General features: G+C 46.0%; 1 protein-coding gene across 2 annotated transcripts in view; it reads left to right on the top strand.

The window, feature by feature from the left end:
- The first annotated feature begins 845 nt into the window (after positions 1–845).
- The window catches only part of sema3c (sema domain, immunoglobulin domain (Ig), short basic domain, secreted, (semaphorin) 3C), a 37008-nt gene continuing 14882 nt past the window's right edge, over positions 846–22971 (top strand). The window contains exons 1-4 of one of the 2 annotated variants that reach the window (XM_062383197.1): positions 846–979; positions 5724–5900; positions 19493–19653; positions 20202–20264. In XM_062383197.1, coding sequence (XP_062239181.1) covers positions 5765–5900; positions 19493–19653; positions 20202–20264 — 360 coding nt within the window. In that variant the 5' untranslated portion in view covers positions 846–979; positions 5724–5764. Of the gene's footprint in view, positions 980–1919; positions 2090–5723; positions 5901–19492; positions 19654–20201; positions 20265–22971 lie in introns of those variants that run through there. The other variant, XM_062383196.1, reaches the window with a different exon arrangement.

Below are 22971 nucleotides of genomic sequence, written 5' to 3'. Positions count from 1 at the left end.
TGACCCCGAGTGGATGTGTATTAGTGTGTCACGGTTACTCGGTGTCTAAACAACGTCTTACAAAGTGCAAACATGTGCACGTGATGTGGCGAGCATCACGGGGGGGGGGGGGGGGGGGGGGCTCCCCTGACCTTTGCATGCGCGTCACCCATCAGTGTGACAAACGTGCAACATCTGCAGCTCTAACATGGCACCGCAGCCCAGATGTTCAACGACAAGAGACCACGCAAGCGTCATTTTTCAGAAAGAAAATGGAAAAACCCTTTTCATTGAACTCGCTGAAAGACACAAGCCCGTCTCCTGTCAGACGTCCCACCTGTTTGCCAGACCCTCTCTGCGGCTCACCACACTCATTAAGTGGATTTACAGCCCGGGCTCCGTCGCGGGGATAGTAAAGGATGCGCCTCATCTCCATTTAGCGCTCACCCACCTCCTTTCCATTCTTCTCCTCCTCCCAACAGTGATGGGCATGCCAACGGGGCCAATGAATACCCCCGCACCGCTCTGGTGGGGCTGACACTTTAATTGAAGAGGCGTAAATCACGCTGCATTGTCAGGGACGGAGGTAATTATTTCCCTCTGGCTGAGAGACACCAGCGATCCCCCCCCCCCCCCCCCCCCCCCCCGTTCTCCCCTCGTCCTCTGTTTCACACATTCTGATTTAACAATAAGCTCCACTTGTCAGCCTTGAGGCCAAAGTGCTAAAAGTGTGAAAAATCCCTTCAGGTCCCGGGCTCCTACCTGCAGCCGACTGACATGTGACACTCAGGGCTCGGGGGGGGGAAACACAAACACACCCATTCATGAAAATGCAAGCGGAGCATAAAGTCTGTCTCTGCGGAGCTCAGCGTGGAAACACAGTTAATCTGCGGTGCTGGTTCGGCCAGCCGAGCCAAGTCGGCCGAGACTCCTGACTCCTCTGGTTTGGGCTCGTGTGGAAGCCGCGTCTGTTTTGGAACCGGGGATCGTGTTGATGCAGGTTTGGCTCAGTCCAGGATTTCATTCTAAACTCCAATGAGCCCATTTAATGGATTATTATTATCCATTTTTTATATGTACAAGTTTGGGTTTGCATGCTTTTGGTTTGTGCTTCGGTCGACAAAACCAAATCCAAATCCTCTGTTTTTCCCGGTCGACCACATCGGATGAGGATTGTTATGACTTCACGAGGACGACAGTTGATCACGCTAAATGGTCGAGGGGGTTTGAGAGGGAATGTCGGTAATACAGGGACAGATCAGCACTTTTTTAGCCGTGCTAGCTGTGTGTGGTTCTTTGGGGAAGGTTGTGTGGTTTCTGATGGTTAGTCCACCACACTGGTCAGGGCTGAAACATTTCATCAACTACTCACAGAAGTATTGATTATTCCTTAAAAACCAAGAGGATAGGACCGACTGACTTTGACATCTAAGACCTCCTCAGCATTTTGGAGTCTTGAAGAAACAGGAGCTGAAACCAAGTGTTTCAGACAGAGGCTGAAAAGAGGAGCTGCAGCAGAGGACAGTCTGAGGAGAGTGATGTGTATCCTGAACATTAGAACAAGTAAACAGATTTTTTAAACAAGAATATGAGCAGAATTTGTATTTGGGGATGGAATTTGATGGAAAATCTGTTTTTTAAATTTGGCCTAAATGTGTTTGAACTCTCAGGCTTCACCTTCCCTCTCTCTCTCTCTTTCTGTGTGTGTGTGTGTGTGTGAGGTACGTGTCGTCCACTTCATGTTCTGAGCTGTACATGTAGTTAACAGGAGGGAGGGGAGGGGTGGGGGGGTAGGACGATCATGTCAGGGAGGGGTAGGTGGGAGGAGAAGAGGGAGGACGGGGGCTCGAGTTGGAGAGTGTGTAATAGGACACCAGCCCTCTCTCTCTCTGTCTTCTCTCTCTCCTCTCTCTCTCCTCCCTCTCCTCTCTCCCTCTCTCTCTCTCAGTCAAGCCTGCTGTGGGAGCTCTTAGATGGAATAGCTGCATTTTTCTTCTGTGGTGTCACTGGAGGAGACTGGAAACAAGGTGGTTGTGAACAGAAGGGATAAATAAGGACCCGGGTCTGGTGTGATACCTGGTTTTTCTTCACATCTGATCCACACTGGAAGGTGAGTCCTGGTCCGAGGACTGATCTTAAACCCTGTCTCTGTCGGAACAGGGTCTGTCTGCTGCTCTGTGCTGAGGCAGGATGCAGAGAGGAGCTGGTGGGCTTCAGGCTTAACAGGTGCAGGGTCCCACCAGTGAGGATAAACTGACTCAATCTTCAATCTTCACTTGTGTGTTATTACATTTGTCTCCTTGCTACACGGCTTGATTTCCCTCATTGGATTGCACTGTCCAGAAAATGAGTCATGACTTTGCTGCAGCTGTCTGATGGAAGCTGAAAAATGTGTCTGGGGCAATTCAACTTTTTTAAAAGCCAACCTTTGTCTTCTACTATAAAAAATGCTCTTATTTGTGAACGTGAAAGAGGATTGTCTTAGATCACAGGGTTTGAATGCTGCCATCACAAGATCCACATGCTGGTTTTGAAGTTTTGATACTTGAAACACACACACACTCTGTCTTTGCTGTGCCCGGTAGGCGTGTTTGTGTGTGTGTGTGTGTGTGTGTGTTTGTGTGAGTGTAACAGATCCACAGACATCTGAATGACAGGGTGTGGTATGAACACACATCGCCCTCTCACAGACGGGACAGGGAGCAGCTTGTTTACGATTTCAGTTTTAATTCTCGTGGGCAAAAAAACAGAGGGACATTAGAAAACAATTCAATCCCTCAAAAACCTAAATTTAGAGGAACTTTCTCTTTCAATTTCCTGTCCCCAAATTGTGTTCATGTGTTTAACGCATTAACACGAGCCAAACAATTACTGAGCCAGTTTGGAAAAATTAAGGGAAGGGGAAAAAAGGATTTGCTTGTACAGCGCTGCAGTTTTCTCCTATCAAAATCAATCAATATTAGTTTTTGAGCAGCGCTGGTGGAGGTGAAAGTGCGATGGAAAACTCATCAGGCTGTCGACCAAGGGAACGCACAATAAACACAATTAGCATTACACTGGAAGTACAGCTCTGACTCTCTGACCTCCCTTGAGGAAAAGCATTTAATTACCTTTCCAGAGATGCTAAGCTGGAATGTCGAGATTTTGATGAACTCCAGATGATTATTTAAAGTATGTATTATCTTTTTCATTCCCTTGGCAACAAACTGGGAAGCAACTCTTAATGGGAGACCATTACACGGGGGGGGTGGCGCGCACGCTAGAGTCCTCGTGTGACGATCATCAAAGAAATCGAGGCGTTTGTGAAACTGAGGAAGTGCCTGAACCTGATCTGGTGGAGATGTCACAAGACGCTCGGGAGGTGACTAACTCCCCGGATGATGAGTTTAGCAGCTGTGGGGCCGACGTTTCCGTGCCAGAGCTCCTGCCGGGGAGATCACCCACCTCTCCCAGTCTGCATGGGGGGGGGGGGGGGGGGCAATCCACTTCAATTATTAAAATTAACCATTTTCCCCTATTTGCTTGTTTATTTGTCACTGGACGAGAACGTCAACACTGGACCGTTCTGCAAATCCCCACGTTGGACTCATTTTTATTTTTACGACGTCCAATTTATAAAATCCCCCAAAAAACACTTAGTTAGGATTTAGGGGAAAGCTTGTGGTTAAAGTAAACAATGTGACGTCCCCCCCCCCCCCCGGTTCCATACTCTGACGTGTTGCCCCTTAATAAATAAGATAAGACTACGCTTTTTACTGCACTGGCACTGATCTGTGGCATTGGATATAAACGCGTGACATATGGAATTACTCAAGCGGATGTCATTTTTTTATTTTTTCCGGACCCATTGCTGTGGATAATTCCCAGACCACAGCGTTTTACACTGGAACTAATGTGCACCAGAGAAATTGGTATTTTTCCCAAAAAACTGCAGAGTTAAAACTCTCGTCAAACTTTAAATGACCCTTTTGTTAAATGTGGATTTTGAAACTTGGACTCTGTAGAGTTGAGTAGTGAAAATGATTAACTTGGTGATCTGGTTAAAAGTCTTGTAAGGCCGCACACAGCTCCGGTGCTTATCCACAACTGCTTCATCTTTTTGGAAAAACCTCAAAATCTTATCACACTAGAATCAGTGGAGCACGAACCTCCAGCATCAGTCTCCTTTAATTCAATCAAGCTGCAACAAACTACACAAACTCATGGATATCAGTTCTCTAAATACGCCAGATTTTTCACAATCTGTAAATTATAAAATGCTGCAATGGCAAAGAAAGTGGAAAACAGAAAAATCCTGCATCTGCACCAAAATGTATTGAGTTCCTCCCTCACTCATGCTGCAGCCTTCCAAGTTTCGTGGATATCTACTTATTCTTTCTGTAATCTGGCTTGCAAACGACCAAACTACCCAAAAAAATAAGGACCCAAGCTTTGTGCAATGACGAGACACCACGAGAGGCAAGTGAGGACATCAGAGACATACGTTTTTTGTAATGTTTGGCGAACCAGCCCTGTCAGAATAAGGGACAGAAGCCAGAACAGGACGAGGGCTGTCCTGAGCCTCGGGCTGAAGCTGCAGACGCCCGAGCTGAGGGAGGCTCTGGGGGAGGACGTGTGTGTGTGTCTGTGTGTGTGTGTCTGTGTGTGTGAGAGATGCAGTAAGACGGGGGCTGCAGCACAGCAGCCGGCTGGTTTAAACCCCATGCTGCTTCATTCCTCCTCATGCAGCCAGAGAGAGATTCCTTTCCCCTGCACTCCTCCACATGTCGTCCTCATGCACCTGAACAGAGGAAGTCCGGGCCTCTGCTGTAAATCAGTCACGCTGCACTTCACCACACCACGCCCCACAACTCAACCTATTTGTATGCTACACCCCGAGACTGAAATGTTCATGGCAAACATGCAGCTTTCTTATCTCCGGTGCACCATCAATTTTTCAGTGCACATCAATAAGCCATGAGAGTCGGGATCCAGCCTCTTGTTGAAAAACAATTTTTCTTTATGGCATTAAAAGTTAAAAAACAAAAGGGTCATTTTCATCTGTACAGTGCAGATGTAACTGCAGAGCGTTCCTCCAGCAGTGGACTTCTGGATCGCAGGAGGTACAGAGCCCCGCGGGCAGCGCACTACCTGCCGCCATCAATTATTGAGCTCCTCCTGTCCTGATATAGAAAAGGAACAAGAGAAGGCCGAGGAGGAGAGTTTCTCCGGCAGCTCTTTTGTGCAGATTTAACTCATCCATTTTTCAAGAGGGGTGCATCTGCAAGGATATCGTAAGAGATGTGCAAGACCGACATGTTGTGCTCCGGTCGACAGGGCGTCTTCATTCACTAGAGTTTGGGCAAAACATACATTGTTTAAAGCTGTAAATATCATTGTTGTATCCTGTGTGTTAATTCTGTTGCAGCCTATTTCTTAACTTTTGCTTTATTCCAGAAAGTCGATAAATGATATATGATGATAATATTTCAACGTGTAGTACGACCCTGGCATGCAAGACAAAATTATACAACTATATTTATCCAGATTTTAGACATGTCCTCAGGTTTGTTTCCAGTAGATTTCAATCATCAAAGCTCTCCTGGTACAAGGAGAGTTGTGTTTTACTTTTCCATTTGCCGAAACACCGAAGAAGGGGCTTTTTAGAAATAGATACAAATTGATTTTAAGTCAATTTGCAACAGTATGATTTCATCAAGTTTGGGAAAACTTTCAATCTAGGTCCCTGACTTTCTCTCCAACAGGCAGCGGTGAGCGGTCGTGGTTCCCGAGCGGCGGCACAGTCATGGGCGGGCCAGAGGTGAAGCCCGGGCCACCTCTGGTGTCAGCTGTGGTTCTCTCCCTCCTGGCTCTCTCTCTCCTCCCCACCGAGGTCTCCTGCCTCCCTCAGCCTCTGCCCAGAGTCTTCCTCACATTCGAAGGTAAGAAGAAACACGTGAAGCTTGTTGTGACTCTCCGCAGATGGAGGGAGATTGCACTGGAGCCGCATGTGTTTAGCGCTAATGCTAAACAAATGGTCGATAATCAAGGTTAGCCAGCGGCTACGTGATAATGGAATAACGGCTTACTCGGACTTTGCAGATCTTGTGTATAACGATGCTGGTTTTTTTTGGATAATAAATAGTTTGGCTTCTCCAACTCAAACACACCTCAGGCCTGGACGCTTTGTTTTTGGAAAGACCCTCATCCAGTCATTTTCCTGTTGTGTGTAAGCAAAGAGTCACAGCTCTGCAGGAGGTGGAGCTGCTCATCAGACCGTCCCTGGATCTGTTCCTAGTTAAACTTTAATCACAGCACTCTGTGCTACGGGCCTGTGGGTATTGTTGCTGCCTCTGGTTCGGAATCTACTGTTTTATTTAATTTCTTTGACGTGGTTTATTTTATGAATTTTTGATAATCCCTTGAACTGAGAGTGTATGTCGGTGGTAAGCAGGTTAGATTTGGTGAGGATGAGCCGTCCTGTCACTGCCAATGTGCAGAGTGTTGGAGAAACCGTGTGCCGGGTCTGTCAGAGAAGCTTGATCTCCTCCCACTACCTCTTCCTGTTGATTAGGCCTGGAGATGTTCTGATAACCGGTAATACCGAAAGATTAGGGATCAGGCTTCAGCGAAAATGCAAATCTACTGACCACGTCTTTGGAGGATATTAGTTTCACCATGATAACGCTGTAATCTTCTTTTCCTGGAAATCCCTTCTACTTCAGGAATTGATTTACGGGGGAGTAGCGTTAGCCAGATTTGTGACGTATGCGGGGCTTCCATTTTGAGGGGTGGCGCTCGTGTTGCCACTTACAACTCCAGCGATAGGCCGTACAATGACAGCAATCATCACTTACATGCAGGGTAAGTGGATACAGCTGTTTTAAGTTGTAATCATATCGGATGGTGGTGCTACGCAAATTCCAGGTATCCAAATCAGGATTCGGAGAAAAATGGAATCTAAACATTTCTGATTAGGCCTCACAGAGCAGATGAGACTGTCACTCATCCATCACTTAATCAGACAGATAGAGAAGTCAAACAATGTGAAGCAGCAGCTCTTCTCTTCCTCAGACTGAGGCTCAATATTCCCCATGTGCCACGTATTCCCCCGTTTCGGGCTTGCACGCTTACACTGTCATTCCTGCATATTTCTCTTTTGTTCTTTTCTCGGCTTGTGTTTATTGTTTCGCTCCGAATGTCTGAACCAGCCTGTCCACTCTGTCTCAGCTCTCCACGCTGTGTGAGTCATTAAATAACCGCCGAGGGGGGAAATAAAAGCTCAAACCACTGACTGCTTGAAAGGAAACCATCGCTGTCTCTGGTTTTTAAGAACTCGAGTCACGTTATCCACTCGCTCCTCAGTCTTCCAAATAGACATCCTGAAAGGTCAAAGGTCACAATACTGAAGATACGATCTCTGTAATCCTGCAACACGTTATTCCCTCTGATGTGCAGATTAGATTTGATTCATGTATTTACTGTAAGCGTGCATCTCCTCGGGGAGCACCATAAAAGGAGAGTTTGACTGCAGAGCACCCATTTCTTTTACAGACTCTTAGACTTCGGTCTTAATGAGAGTTTGGATGTGTGTTTGTTTTTATTGAGCTGTAATTAGAAGAATGCATTTAGCCGAATTTATGAGTCAAGACCCAGCAGACGATGGGGTTGTAAAGTAGCAGGGTGTGTGTCCACAGCTATAAACAGCCGACTTCCCTGTAAATTTATATTGTGCTGCAGCTTAGCATCGAGTACTTGAGCTTAAAGAAATGCGAAGTATGAGTCGATACCCATTTTTGAGCTGAGGAGGATGAGGGTCATAACTCCCGCTGTCTGCAGGGGGAGAGTTCAGCATGGGTAAGCACCAGATGTATGGAAACTCTTAAAGCCTGAGGTGGATGTTCTTTTCACGCTTAAACACCGGCCTCTTTATGGAGGGAAGAATTCAGGGAGTCTGGGCTCCGTCCAAAGCAGCCAGGAAGATGGACGGCGAGTCAAAGTGGAGGACGGTGGGCGGTGTCCCAGTGGGGAAGAGAGAGCGCAGGTGGTTTGGCACCTGCCGGGTGGCCTAAAATGTGAATTCTTCTGCCGCCAGATGTGAAAACTCGAGCTGGAACTCACTAAACCAAGAAAATAAACTGGCGAGTCAGATGCTTGTGTTGTACATGGATCCGGACCCTTGGATATATCCTCACCCTTTTCCCTTCTTGTGTCACTGCTGAAATCCAAACCAGGGGTAAGGCCGGTTCGTAAAGCCCCCCCCCCCCCCCCCCCCCCCCCCCCCCACCGACCTGCGGAGAAGTTGCTGTCTCTGACATTCTTCTCGGCCTCGCTCTGCTTACTCGTGGGTTCTGTGGGCGAACGCGGCCAGGCCACAATTAAAACCCCCATAATAAACATGGGAAAATGCAACTTACCCAAATAATGAACCCTCAAGCAGTGCCTTTCTCTTCCGTGCCTCGGATAAGAAACACCGGCTCACAGCAGCAGCACTGTTCTGATAAAAGATAACAACTCCTCAACATTTGCTTTGGCCCGTTTCATGGTATGTTTGATGTATTTACTGTGTAAGAACGAGGCTGAAATGCGATACAAACATTTGGATTAATTTGAGAGCGTGTGTCAATCCTTTTAAAAGCTCTTAATATTTATTGATAATAACAGAAGTGGTCTCATCTTGATGTCTAGCTTGTTTTGGAAATGCAGAAGCTTTTAAACGTTTTATCCAGATTAGACTCCGACAGAAACTTGACTCAATTACACTAATCTGACAATTTAAATGAAGCTTCCACATGTTACTTCTTAGATGATTAGCGTTAGCATAGAGGGCTCATAGTCTCACAGAGCCTCGTCAATAACTAGTCCACCGAAAGCTGTTAGCAATTAGCAATCAAGAGTTTTCCAATGGTTTGGGGTTGGCTGGAAGAAGGTGTAGCCTACTTGTCATATTCTATTGGACTGTGGGGACTGGAAATTTAACTTGAAGTCTGTTTAGTACCATACAAAATCTGTGTTGTAACAAAAATCGTCAATTACCGAAAGTGTCATTGGTTTTAGTCAATAAGTTTCCAGTGGTAGACAATTTAACTCAGGCTTGAGTTGAGGGAACAGCTCCTTACATTAACTGAACCTTAGCACCGCACGTGCCCATAACTCTGGTACTGTATATATTTTGTTTCATATTGTTGTTTTATGTTGTTTTTATATTGTTGTTTTATGTTCAGTGCATCAACGAACGACACCAAGGCAATTTCCTGTATGTGCAATCATACTTGGCAAATAAAATGATTCTGATTCTGATTCTCTGATGTTGCTTTAACATTTGGCTTATTTTTTAAATGTCAAAGTTTTGTAGAGGAAACAAAAGTTTATATTCCTTTACCAAGAAAATGTATCTGTCCTGAAATCCAAATATCGATTTCCCTCCTTATGAACTAATACCACTAATAGTGAGTTGTGTCTGTGGTGATAGTGTTAACACGGTTCTGCTGTTAATTTTAACTTTCCGATATTTCAATACTTCTGATGTTTGCACAGACAACGTACAGCTTCACCAAATACATTGAGCTACTGTTCTGTTTTGGTATCGTATTAACACTGCCATATTACCCCCTGCTGGTCTAATACTGTAAAGCAATACGCAGCTTATTAGTTTTGCTACCGTATCCGCAGTTGGCCCCATTGATGCCAAAAATTCCTTTCTAGAAAATGTGGATCAACAATCTGGGGCCTCAGTTTTGGCAGCTGGGTTTCGTGGTCTGCGTTCAGGATCAGGATCATTTAATCTCATCAGTGGTCTCACCCTGCTCTGGCAAACCTCCAGGATTCAATACAGAAATACATACAGTACGTGGGGGTGAGCCCTTGAAGATGTTTACTCGAGAGTGAACAGGGCCATTCATAGGCTTTCGTGTGGATAATGTAGATTTTCTGGACACGCAGGAAGCATTGATTAGGACGATGTGTGCGGTTCAATTAGCGCTCGCCAAATGGGCCTCGATAGCGGCCTGAACAGAACCAGGCCCGGCGACCAGGAGCCAGGCCTCAGAGAGCAGATACACCGGATCCCTGCGCCCTTTCATCAAGCCTCATTACTACTGATACTCCACTCGCTCCCCATTATTCAAAGGGGAGTTCAGACGCTGCAGTCGGACGTCAGTCTTTTAAGCGTGTTTGCTCATGAGGGTTTTCAGCAGTGAGTGTGTGTCAGCAGAGACTGAGAGAGATTGTGTGTATTTGCTCGCACTAAGAGCCTCAGTGAGCATTCCTCGACTTTATTGAATTTCGCTTGTTTAACTTTCTCCCGAGTCATTGTTGAAACTATGTGGTTTTTAGCTGTGCTAGCTACGCATAGATTTGAAACAATATCTACAAGCTGGTGCCGCAGTTATGTTAAATACAGGATTTCCACAGATTTCAACCTCAGGCAGAGACAGAAGAAAGAAGAGACACTTTATAATAATCTGGATCGTAAAGGATTTCTCTTGCAAGATGCAAAGCACAACAGAAATAGCGTTAACACACCTTTTAGATAATAAGACCTACCTAAATAGATTTAAGACAAACTATAGGTCTTGAATATAGTTAAAAATCCGATTTTTAAGACCCCACTGAAACCCTGAGATATCAGGATCTCTTACTATTTGAAAAAAAAGGGTGTCTTTGCTGATCTATGGTGGATGTAATGTCAAGACCAAGACAGAATAATGTGATGCGCAGGTCTTCCCTTCTTCTAGAATCAGTCATATCGCTTCCTAGCCCCTTGAAGGATTCTTTAAATGGGCTGTTGAATGCATTGAGTGAAACAGGCATCTGACGTGGACGCTTAACGGTATGCCGAGGTCTTTTGGGGTCAAGACAAAGGTCAGAGAGTCAGAGATCAATGCTGTCAAAGGCCGATGAGAAGGTCTTTAGTCTGTGACTTCAGGTTAATTATTTTCTACCTCTTTCTTACATTGGACCTGAACATTAGCATCTCTATTCTTCCATAAACATAATAGAGCCAGTGAAGTAGAATTAGTGATGCTCTGTGGTTATGGAGAAATCCTGGGAGGGCAGAAGCACGGGCCTGTCGAAGCTGTCAGCGAGGGCACACAGAGACATGCTGCAAATAGCTGTAGGTTAGCGATGCATGTGTGTCTTCTGAATGCTGCTGTGTCCACGGCATGAGGAGAGCTCGTTCTTGAGTGAATGAGTTTGCATTTTCCCCCCAGACTCAAGTCCTGGGATCTCTATCTAATTACCTGAGTCGCAGCATGGAGGGTTTCCTGCAGGAGGGTTGATGGTGAATGTGATGAGCTCCAGCTTGCACCGCCTCGGGGGCTGACAGCGTATGAGTTGTTTGACAGCCTCCGCTCCGTCAGCCGGTTGTCCTCCTGCCTCTGTGTTGAGCCATTCCTGCGTCTGACCTCACTCCCCCTGTTGAATGTTTCATATATTCCTTTCTCGGCTACATGTTGAAAGGTAATCGATGGTCATTAATATGAACAGAAGAGAGAAACTCTTAGCCAAGGTCAACTGGAAGAAATCCTTTGGGCTGGAGGTCGGCATTATCTCAAATCAATAAACTGACCCTTGAAACCATTTATGCAAGTTTGTTTGTATTCCTGCCTCTGTTGTAAAGTGCATATATTCTAAACTGAGGTTATTGAACTGTCCATTGTAAAAGGCATTGATTCCATTTCCATTATTCCAAACAATCTTACGACCTGAATACATTTAAGCAGCTCGATCAAAAGCCAGAAGTCCACAGCCAAATCCGAACGTTTCTTACAGGCGCGTTTGTAATTGTTGCACTCGCAGCAAATCTTAACCTTCACTCAACAGCAACAGAAACAAACCCATGACCTCAGTGACATCACGCCACATGGGAAGTGCAGCTTATTTTAATATATGACACAGGTTCAGCCTTGAAGACGCCAGACGCGTCCCACCTGGTGGAACTGGTGCTGAATCCCCTCGCACAGAAAGACTCTCTGAGACAGTGGAGTCACAGATTTACTGTGAGAGGTAACCGGAGGCTCCTGGTGAGGGCCAGGTGACGGGTCAAGGCCAAAAGCCAGCAGGTGAACGGGACAGTTTGATTCCGTGTGTCAAAGACCGGCGGCTGGTGACATGTGAAGGGGAGGCCAGGTGCTAATTGGGGCATCAGGAATGAGAACTAGCTTGCTGTCGGGCAGTATGATGAACCAGTTGTCATCTCCAGTTTCAGCTCCCTACAGGGAATATTATCCAACACCTCAGCAGGTCAGCCGTGCACGGAGACCAGGAGTTGACATTGGTGCTGGATAACATCACTCTGCCCAGACGTATACACAGAGCCGAGGGGGAGAATACACCCGGGGCTCACATGTCATATTTAGATACGTTGTCTGCATCAGAGAAACCAGTATGAGAGAGAGCGTGCATAAGTGCTTCGGCATTCGGTATCATATGATTCTCATTATGAACGTCTGGATATAGATGATTGCTGATAGACGACAATTGGGACACGGACGCAGCATTTATAGTTTTCCTTTTTTAAGCTAGCGCTGGCGTCTGTCCACGACAAGTTGTGGCAGTACAGTTCCTTCCAGCATGCTGTTTGCTGTTTGCCAGGGAATGTGGAGCATGTCTGTTGGACAGACAATCGGACGACTCTGTCAACCAGCGCCGGACGTCCTGGGTGGTCTGCTCACACTGAAACAGCACCTTCACTTCCCTTTCTGCCAAATGTGTATATGCCACCAGTTATTACTGTATACCCTTTGGCTGAGTCCCCCCCCCCACCTCCCCTCTCCCAGGGAAAATAGATTGGCCGCACCAGTCGGTCATTTTTTATCTGGAGAGGCGCCCGTCAGTTGCCTGGGATCGAGTCTTTTACTGGTGCAGCATGCATGAGTGGGCCAGAGCTGTGTCTCCTAAGTGCAGCCATCTAGAACCGAACCCAAGAGCTCTTAGCATTGTCTGGACAAAGAGCAATGGCATTTGGCACCGGGTTCGAAATCAGGCCTCCACGATGAAACCCACTCCATCTTGTGAGGATGGATTAATTGCAGGGGGGGGAGCAGGGGGGGCGGTATAAGCCCCAGCCTCAATATTTATCAAGACAGGGGGATTGTGGGTCCTCCCACCAGCTGCCCCTGACAACCACAGAGCAGGTTCTCCTTGAGCTGAATAGAAATCAAACCTCATTAGCACGGAGTTAATTTATTCATGCCGGCCTTTCAGGTAGAAAGCCAATTGATGAGGGGCTGATTTGCATCGTGGGCACCGAGGTCGGTTTGTAATAGGCCCGCTGTCCGACCCTGAAGTGTCAATAAGGCCTGTTTGGCCTGTGTTCAGGCACTGGTGTTAATCATAAAACCAATACTCCAGATTCCCAGTCAGAGCTGTTCATCCCTCCTTCACAGTGGCTAAGCTACCGTCCCACACTGTTGCTTCACGCTGATTTTAACACCTTCTCTTGTCGGGGGAGAAAAGTCTCCACAGATGGATTTTCACGAGGTTACTCCCCAAACTGGCAACCAGTTGGAGGGAAACTGACAAACCACAGCTGTTTTTCAGCCGTTTTTCTTCTGCCACCGCACTTCCCTCCAGAATAAACCATCGTGCCACACCGTTTCCTTCCGTTTTCGACCACATCTAGCTGCTGCCTGAGAAACTGGAAGAAGACACATGGGCTGTTCAAGCAACACCAGCTCAGTGAGTTGGCGCATGCTTCTTAAATGTCAAACCCAGGCGCGTCCCAAAACTACAGTTGCCTCTCTCATAAAAGACACAGCATACTTTCCAGCCTGCTGTGAATTCTCGTTTTATGATGTGGCATCACGACAAAACATTCCTTGTATGGACATCCCCGAATCAGAACCACGGAGGCGTTGTTTACTGCGAGAGGATTTATTGTAAAACCTGGTTATCGGATCATGCAAACAGTTTTGGAGGTCTCGACTGTTGAAAACCTGAGGAACGCTTCCGTGTGGTTGATGCCTTTCCTCTGGTGGCTGCATAATCACACCAGAGCACCGCAGTCTCCCCTGTGCTTTAATTGCTGCCACACAAACAGCGCCCACAATGACAGGTCCCTTCCTGTTGCCGGCGTTCCTTTTCTATTTCTACTCTGCTTCTCACCACAGACGAATAAAAGAGGATGTTCTTTAACTCTGTGGGACGCGATAGCATGCTGCCTCTCTGGATTATCACACCCAGCGTCCGTGTCCGTGACCGATCCACTCTGTCATGGTTCACAGGATGTGGGGTTACCTGCCACAGTGATCACAGCGTGCCGTTTTCAGCAGATATCTTTTCTTCGAAGTTGTCGTGACAGCGGAAAAAACGTGACGTTAGCTCTGCGGTCGTGAAACAAAGGCTGCATTCAAATTTCTGAAAGTCCAAAGTGCAATCAGCCACGGATCATTTCATTTTAACTTACGGCACATGTTTAAAAGATGGATGTGCCGTCATCAGGCCAACTGTGACAACACCAGACGGCCTCTGCCGATTTCACTTTAATCTATGGCTGCAACTTCTGCTCATTTTATGTATTGATTGATCACTTATTATTAAAGTGTCAGAAACGTAGAAAAGAAAATTCGATGAAAAATGGAAACTTCCAACTACTTCTTTTGAGGAAAGTCAAATAAACTGAATATACGCTCCAGATTATCTGTTATTGGACTTTAATTGGATATTTAATATCAAACACATATTTATTGTTCTTTAAAACAAAGAAAGGCAGCATACATTTGTAAAGGGGCATTCCGCCAGTTTTACACAAAAGGATCCGTTTAAGCAGTAAAGGAAAGTTGTATTCAGTCTTCTGTCTCCCAGGAGGATGTTTGAGGATGCCTCTTTATCTTCAACACTGAAGTGCAGTTTGTTCAATGGTTGTTGGTTTTATTCCCAGCAAGATTACACAACTACAACAGGACAGACTTTAAGGAAAGGGGAAGGATGGGACATGGGCCAAGAGAGAATCCACAAAAGTTTTGGCACAGATCCGGACAAAAGGTCGGATCCAGTAATTTATTACGTGAGATTTTTATTGTATCACTGATTTCCTTGACCTATTCATGTGTCTTGATGAGAGGATCAGGATTAATCTTATTTAGAGGACTGATTTTCAGTGTTTACAATTTAGTGCAGCTTGATTGAATTTAAAGGAGGCGGTTGGGCCTTGGCGAGGGCACACCATTCTATTTAAAGTTATTTTTAATCTTTAATCAACACTGTTTTTAAAGAAACATCTTGCTTTACTTGTTCTTTTTTCATTACATCTACTTCCCGGCTCCTTGACCAACATGCATGGGTAATGTTTTCTGCCTTTCTTCAGCAAAGGAAGCAACGTGCTGTTTAATGTTGAATGACTTCCGTGATTTCATGCCAACAAAAGGCTTTTGTGCTGCGTCCGCTCGACCGCTTCACACAGCATCAAAGAGAGGGAGAGCCTGGGCGCTCCAGACGCCACCTTGACCTTTGTGGCCGTGCCCCGCCGTCCATCGCTTGGATCAGGGTGGATCGGATCACCACCGGTCCGCCAGGCGACCAATAGGGCACCATGGGTCAAAGCTCAAAGTCAAAGGCCCGGCACTGGGGACTGATGGGAGGTCTGCAGGGTGGTGTAAGGCCCACCTGCGCCCATGCATAATAGAAAAGCCCAACTGTCGCCAAACCCCCCCAAACCCTGCCACCTTTGTGTGGTCATTTAGTTTCTTTCTGCCTCTCTGCCTGCAACGAAGACACCGGCAAGTCGGACAAAGATAAGAGTGAAGACTGTCTTTGCGCCGAGGAGGACAGTTTTATTACTCCACTATCTTTATTTCATCCCTCAGCATAAACAGATTACAGACTGTAAATCCATAAACAAGATGCCGGAGCCAAAGTGATGATGTCCACACACACTCCTGTCTCGGGAGAGGGGGCGATGTCAGCATTGAAGAATGCATATGAACTCATGACTAACAAGCCACATGTGGTCCAGAGGATTTCTTCATTGCACACACACATATACACACACACACACACACACACACACGACAACAGAAACAGTTGTGCTCCTGCTTTTGTTTTCTGGTTTGATAGATCGCCCTTTCGTGACATCCAGTTGTGTGAAAACCTGATAAAAGTTAGACACTCTACAAAGACGTCATATGAGAGGTATGAGTCTGTAAACACTTTGTCTCGGAGCGTATATTTAATGACCCTTGAAATATGTTGATGATTGTTCCGAGCAGCTCCTCTGCCCGTGATGGAGCAGGTGCACTGGAGATGTGCGCTTTGTGACGTGTCTACGGAGCCTCGGAATCCACGAGTCAATAGATTGAAAGCAGAGCACGGATGAGATAGTGTTTCCGAAGGCATGTGGTGTCCGGAGGATTCTTTGTTTTGTGTTAAAACTCGACACGACCCTGCTGCAGCCGGCCTTCCGCCCTCAGCAGGGAAACATGAAAGTCTCCTGCACAGCCCCCCCACTGACAAAACAATACGAAGTTCACCACGATATTAAACAACGATATTTCACCCGATACCACGCCCCTCTCTACAATGTGGTCCCCTCGTGGAATGTTCTGGATAAATGCTGTCAGATACCGATCTGAGGAGTCAGGAGTGAACAGTCATGGCACAGTCAGTTAACAGTGTGTGTGTGTGTGTGTGGGGGGGGGGGGGGGTCCTGTTAGAAGTCGTTGAAAATCACCAGAAGATAAACTAACAAACACAGTCAGTTCGCCAAAAAGAAACGTTAGTCATTACAGAATACAGCAAAAATAGATCACTTTAAGTGCATTTTGAGTTTAGAGAAATTGAAACTAGTAACAATTGCATTTGTAGAAACTGTATCACCTATATTTAACTTTTTGTCTCTTGTAAAAAATGTTTATTTATTAAGTTATTTGACATTTCAAGATTCATTACGTATGAGTCAATTATCAAGTCATGCTAGCTAGCTACATTTGCTAATTGCTAAATTGATAGTCTTTTGGAAAAGGAATTATTTTGTTGATATTTGAAAGACGTGAAGTTTAGCAAACATAAAAATATTTAACTCACATTAGCTCAAATAGCCACAGCTAAGCTAACAGTAAAATACTTACCCTCCTCTCGTGGTAACCGTGACTCAGCTAGGCTAACGGCCTCTAAAAAAACCTCTGTAGCTGGTTCCTATCATGTAATTTGGATAAATACCTAAACTTCCTAATGGCCACTTCCTCTCTCGCCTCTCGCCCTTCTCTCAGACTTATATTAGATAACTTAAAAAGCTGCGGTTCCCTCGATCGCCCGTTTCACCGCCCTCCGTGGTTTTGACTCAACCGCTGGAGATTCCTTCGGCCTGTACGAGCTATAACGTCAGGTTGTAAAACTCGAGTCACGCGCGGACCATTGAATTCATGTTGTTAAACGACAGCTGGTGTGTTATAGCGTAGAACTGAGGTGGAGTAGTGTGCTCGGAGAAGGTTTCCTGACACTGTCTTTGTGGACTGATTCTGGGGGAAGATGGATTCAAATAGATTGGACTGGAATTGGAAGAATGTGTGTTTTTGATTAGCCTCAAATTAGTATTTGACCTGTTGATGGTTCGCAGAGGCCTTTAGTGTCTGCAGCCTTTTCAGTGAAGGATAAATCTCTGTGAGCTCTCTGTGATGTCTGCGATGCCATCTCCTCAGCTTTGAAGCGTTAGCCCGATGCAATCTCTCTTTTCTCGTAGATTTACTCTTAAGCGCACATCTGCTTGACGGGACACCTTAACTTTTAATTTAGTTTCTGGCAGGTCAGGTAGAGCAGAGTCGTGTGTTCTCCGCACATGACGCTCTCGCCTCTGATGATACGAACTTTCCAAAATACCCCTCAGCGCTCTCACTTGAAGACATTAACCGTATTATTGCCTAAAGATGGCAAACAGAGAGGGAAGAGTCGTGGGAAACTCGCCCTGTGCCTGAAGTGGTTAACTTCTTTTCATTCAAAGTTAAACACTCCAGGCTTTAATGTGGCGAAAGCGCCGGACAGCGGCCTGTGATCAGAGCGAGTGTGGGGGGGTTGGGGAGGGGGGGGGCTTAGGAAAAGCCACTTTCCTTTCGAGATAATAGGCCCCAGCCTGAAAAGCGTACGTCGCACAATAATGAAAATGTGACTTCAGCCCGAGGCACTGAGGCAACGCAAACCTGTTTGTTGATTAGAGGAGGGAACACAAAGAGAGCTCAGAGAGGATCAGCGGAGGGGAGGAAACGGATGGTGTGGATCCACGTCGCCCCCCCCCCCCCCCCCCCCCCCATCACCCAACACCCCCCCTGCTCTCAGCGCAGATTGGAAAAGTGATAAATATGCATGAGTTTGACTTCGACAGTGAAGTTCTTTGATGGAGAGTTCTCTACCTCTGGAGCAAATAGGCTGAAAATAACTGTCAGAGAATGTTTACTTGTGTGTGTGTGTGTGTGTTTGTGTGCGAAGAATGTTCCACTTTTAATGAGTAGAAGACACTCTTGTACACTTCACAGTTCCCTTTTTCCCAACGAGTTCTCCGCAGCCACAGGACGGGAATAAATAAACCAATAAATCATCGTGAGGTCAATGTCAGGGGCCATTTATTTTGTGTTCACGATGTGTCAGTCCACAATGTTTCGACCTGGCTGCTGGTGCCATTCCCATCATCCTTCTGAACCGGAAAACATAAACATCCATTGGAGGTTTTTTGGGATTTAAAGAGGTAGTCCAGTCTGGAGATGCTGTCTTCAGACTTCAGACTTTTATCCTATTATGTCTTTTCACAGGTTTATCACTATTTTACTTTGCATGTATTCGGTTTAATTTTATATTTCTGTATTTCTATTAATGCTGTCCAGCTCACCTTCTGTCACCCGCAGTGTTAAGATGGAGTGATCACACCACTCGTATCCTGTTCCGGTCATATATCAAACTAGAACTGCACTCAAATACCTCTGTCCAGACCCAACATAACCCTGTCATACATTACATTAAATCCACTAGATCCGGGCTTGTACTTGGTTCTGCACCAAATTGCACACAATCATAAATATCAGTCCCAGAAATATGCCCGATAATATCCATCAAAATGCATGAATTATTCAAAAAGCCCTCTATCGCAATGTTAAAAACAGTGGAAACAAATCCTGGATCCACACTAAGTTCAGGAACAGTCATGTGTTTTAAAAGTATAATAGTGTGGCTGCAGCTGAGCTTGATTTCCAAACTGGTCTGAATAACAAGTCTTTTCCTAATCGGTCGAGAGGAATAAAGGTTGTTATTTGAACTTAACTTACTATGAAATTTGCTTATACAATAATATATAGACTGTTTATAATAATGATAAGGATCTTGATTATACCGAGTCATGTTTTCAAAACCAGCCTCCAAATCCTTAGAGTCATGAAACGGTTCCCTCTGAGTTTTCTTTCCAGATCTCTTATTCTGATCTTGGTGAGATTAATGCTGGCTTGTGGGGGGGGGGGGGTTCTTCTCTCGGGTTGAATTCAGCAGGAGCCGAGAGGAGAATGCCTCTCTTCCTCGGTGTGGATAGAAGCTTAATGGGTGTTCTTTCTCTCAGACCTGCAGGCCTCGCAGTCCTTTGAACACTACAGCATATCGGACAAGGCCATGGACTACCGGATCCTGCAGATGGACGAGGACCAGGACAGGATGTACGTGGGCTGCAAGGACCACGTCCTCTCCATGGACATCAACAACATCACCCATGGCTCCCTCAAGGTCAGCGGGCGCTTATTGTTGTATTCTAATGCACCGCTGGGACCCTGGTGTTTAAATCTAGCAACACGTGCGGCCCATTATCACACAGCCAGAGTACACATTATTATAATTTGAGCGATCATATGCAAATTATCGTGCAATTTCCATCATCAGAACCATTTGGGGTGTATTCAGGAGAGCCGTGTAAAAGCTGGAGCTCTCCGGTGCCTGGTGGCGTTTGCAGTGAAGCAGTTATCGGCAGAATAATTGACAACAATGAAATGCATAAACAGATGGAAAAGCATTTAGGTTTCCCCGGGGGAGCGCTCCACCGCGTCCATTTCCCTGAGTAAATTGCTTCATATGTTCATTGAGCTGGACCTTCCAGCACCTCTACAGGAAAAATAAGAAACACAAAGCTTTAACAGAACCCAGGGTCGGCTCCTATCGAAACAGGAGCTTTCACAACGTTTGTTATATTCGCTTACAATAGAACTTACGATCAAAACCTCAATATGCTGCTGGTAACCGTCCGAGCTTCTATAAATGTTTTGTTCTCTTGCCACCAGGTGTTCTGGCCGGCGTCCACCAGCAAGATAGAGGAGTGTCAAATGGCAGGAAAAGACCCAACGGTAAGAACAGGCTTTCCAAAACCTTTCTTTTAGGATTCAATCAATAAATAATCATCCCTCCATTCATTATCTTTCCATTCTTTCCAATTCATCACACCACTTATTCTTTAAGGGGTTGCAGGGAAAGCTGGAGCAAATCCCAGTTGCCTTAGCTACATTTCTTTAGCGGAAGGGTTTGACATTTTAGGAATGATTACTTTATACATCGGCCAATATCGGAATCGGAAACTTTAAATATCCAATCTAGTAAATGGAAATGTGTTTTTAATAAACCACCTTCTACGTCACTATTAATGTGTTTTCTTACTTTTCTGAAAGGTAAATTGATACTATATTGTCCCAAAGGAAAACTTTTGACTAGTATGCATGAACATAAATATATCAAGTATTAAAGCTTCAGTAAAAGACCAAAAAAAACATTTCTGAAACTGAAATACTATACTCTGCATACTTGTTCATGTTTTTATGTTTTCTGATTTGTCGGATTTCCTTTCTTTAACCCAAGACTATGTTCCTTTGAGAAGAAATAACAGATTCTTCCTCTCACAAATGAAAAACTGATTTCATAACATCCGGAGCGGTAAGACAACCAGGCCTCGTGTTGTTTTTTTTGCCACCGTGATCCGGATGCAGACGAAAGGTTTTGCCGGTTGTTCCCAGATCCGTTCCTCCAAGTGGGTCCGCCGTGGGGGGGGTTGTGCGTTTGTTCACCTCCTGGGATTTCCCTCTTCCCATCTGTGGGCCTGCTCCAGCCACATGTGCGGCAGGCTCCAGATGTCCACAGGCCGGGGTCCTCCTAGCATCGGCGCGGCTGGTCAGGACCCGAGTGTGTGGCGTGGGAGGATCCAGGGCCGCGGTAGAGAAAACAAACCAGAATCAAAGTTCGTTGACGCTGAGGCTTCACAACCGGGGCCTGATTCTGAGAAGCACGTGTTAGCTGCAGTGAGATTTAACGAAGCTCCACAGCAGGACTCAGATTCCTCCTCCGTCCTCGGTTCGCCTCTAATTGGCCTCGTTCTGAAACATGCACAGCTGCCTATAGACGCTGCAGCTCACAGGACGGGGGAATAGCAGGATCCAATAAGGGGGTTTTATTTTTAGAGGAGCATCTTCACGTGCATCACCAGCCTGATTTCCAAAGCCCAAGTTAACAATAAGAAGTTTCTCACTTTGGGAAACAGGCGCTGCTCGTTTGTCCTCCGCCCCGTGACAGCAGCTGTGGTAATAGAGCCGCACTGTTGCGGAAATAGAGGAGAAGCTGTTTCCAGTCAATGAGTGATTTGTGCCGCTCTGAGTCACCGTCCGCCGGCTGCAGACAGGCTCCCACAAATATTTGGGTGAGCCATCTCCGTGTGGAGCCGCTCAGTGACCCCCTTCCCCTTCGGTCAGCCCCTCTCCTGCAGGCTGCTCCGTCAGAGCCGTGTCTAAAGATTCAACTTTTTGGTCTTAAAACTTTTCTTGGACTGCTTTCAGACTCTGCAGTTGTCTCATGACATGTCATAGAGGGGCTGCATCTGAGAATGCACATGTCTGTTGCTCTGGACATTTTCCGGGAACTTCTTACGCCAGTCCCCTTGGTATATGTCCGGAAGTGGATTCAAAGTAATTGACGACGTTTAGGTTGCAAATATCTTATTTTATTGATTTTTCTGATGTTGTTAAACAAGTCTGACCCACACAATCTCCTGCTTTGTTCTTTATGTGTAAAAGGCAAACTTCAGATATTATCCGGATCCAATTGTTCTTATCTTTTTTCCGATTTTATGTCCGCAATCGTCTTCTATTGTCTCTCCTCCATTATGCAAGTTTCTTCATTCTAATCCCAGCCCTCCATCCTTCTGTTATTCCTACCCTCCCTGTCTGTTTATATAAAGTTCCTCTTCACTGATACAATCTGTGCCGAGCCAGGGTAAAGAAAAATCAAGTGTGTTTGCTGCTAGCTCAAAAGCTTCCACTCTAAAGTCGGCAACGATCGCCGCTTGAACTCGAGGCCACGAGTCTGGACGCAGTCGCGTGTGTGTGGATAAGAAACGTGAGAGGAAAAGAAAGCAGGATGAGCTACCTAGGTATCTGTGAGGCTAACATCGGATACAGAGCGAAGGCCCGAGAGACTTGACGAGATCAATCTGCGATTAAAAGTGAGGAGACAGCGAGGACGGATGGAGGGAGATAAAGAAGAGGAGGATAAATGAGGAAGGGGTGTGTGACAGTCGAAAGTTCTCTTGTTTTTCCTCGATGGCTCCCAGTGGTGCAGCAGCTGCCATTCCAGCAGGACATGTCTTCCTCTCCTCCTCCGCCTCTTCCCTCGCTCTTCATCTATCCACTCGTTTTCTGTAAGCTCGGTGCCTGATTAGCTCCTTTAAGCCCTGCACTGCTTCTTCTTCTTCTTCTTCTGCTGCTGCGGGGTGGGGGGGGGGGGGGGGGGGGAGGCAGCACATCAGGAATCTGTCTCACCTCCACGTCACGTTCGGTAAAACCCTGACACTGGTTTTCCACTGGCCCGTTGATTCCAGAGCAATGAGATCTCGGAACATGTGCGATTTGTGTGACCGTCATGACAAGTGAGAAGTTTGCATTACTTCATCACATGACACGCGATACTGCAGGACAGATAAACAGGCTCTGGATTTCTGGATCTCACCTTGGCTGCGAACCAGGAAACAGACTCGATCCTCCTGCGACGTCCATTGTGATCTCTGAGATTCAG

The sequence above is a fragment of the Platichthys flesus genome, chromosome 23, assembly GCF_949316205.1.
Source record: "Platichthys flesus chromosome 23, fPlaFle2.1, whole genome shotgun sequence".
NCBI lineage: Eukaryota > Metazoa > Chordata > Actinopteri > Pleuronectiformes > Pleuronectidae > Platichthys > Platichthys flesus.
The sequence above is the reverse complement of the archived record's forward strand: the minus strand, read 5'-3'. Positions and strand labels throughout refer to the sequence as shown.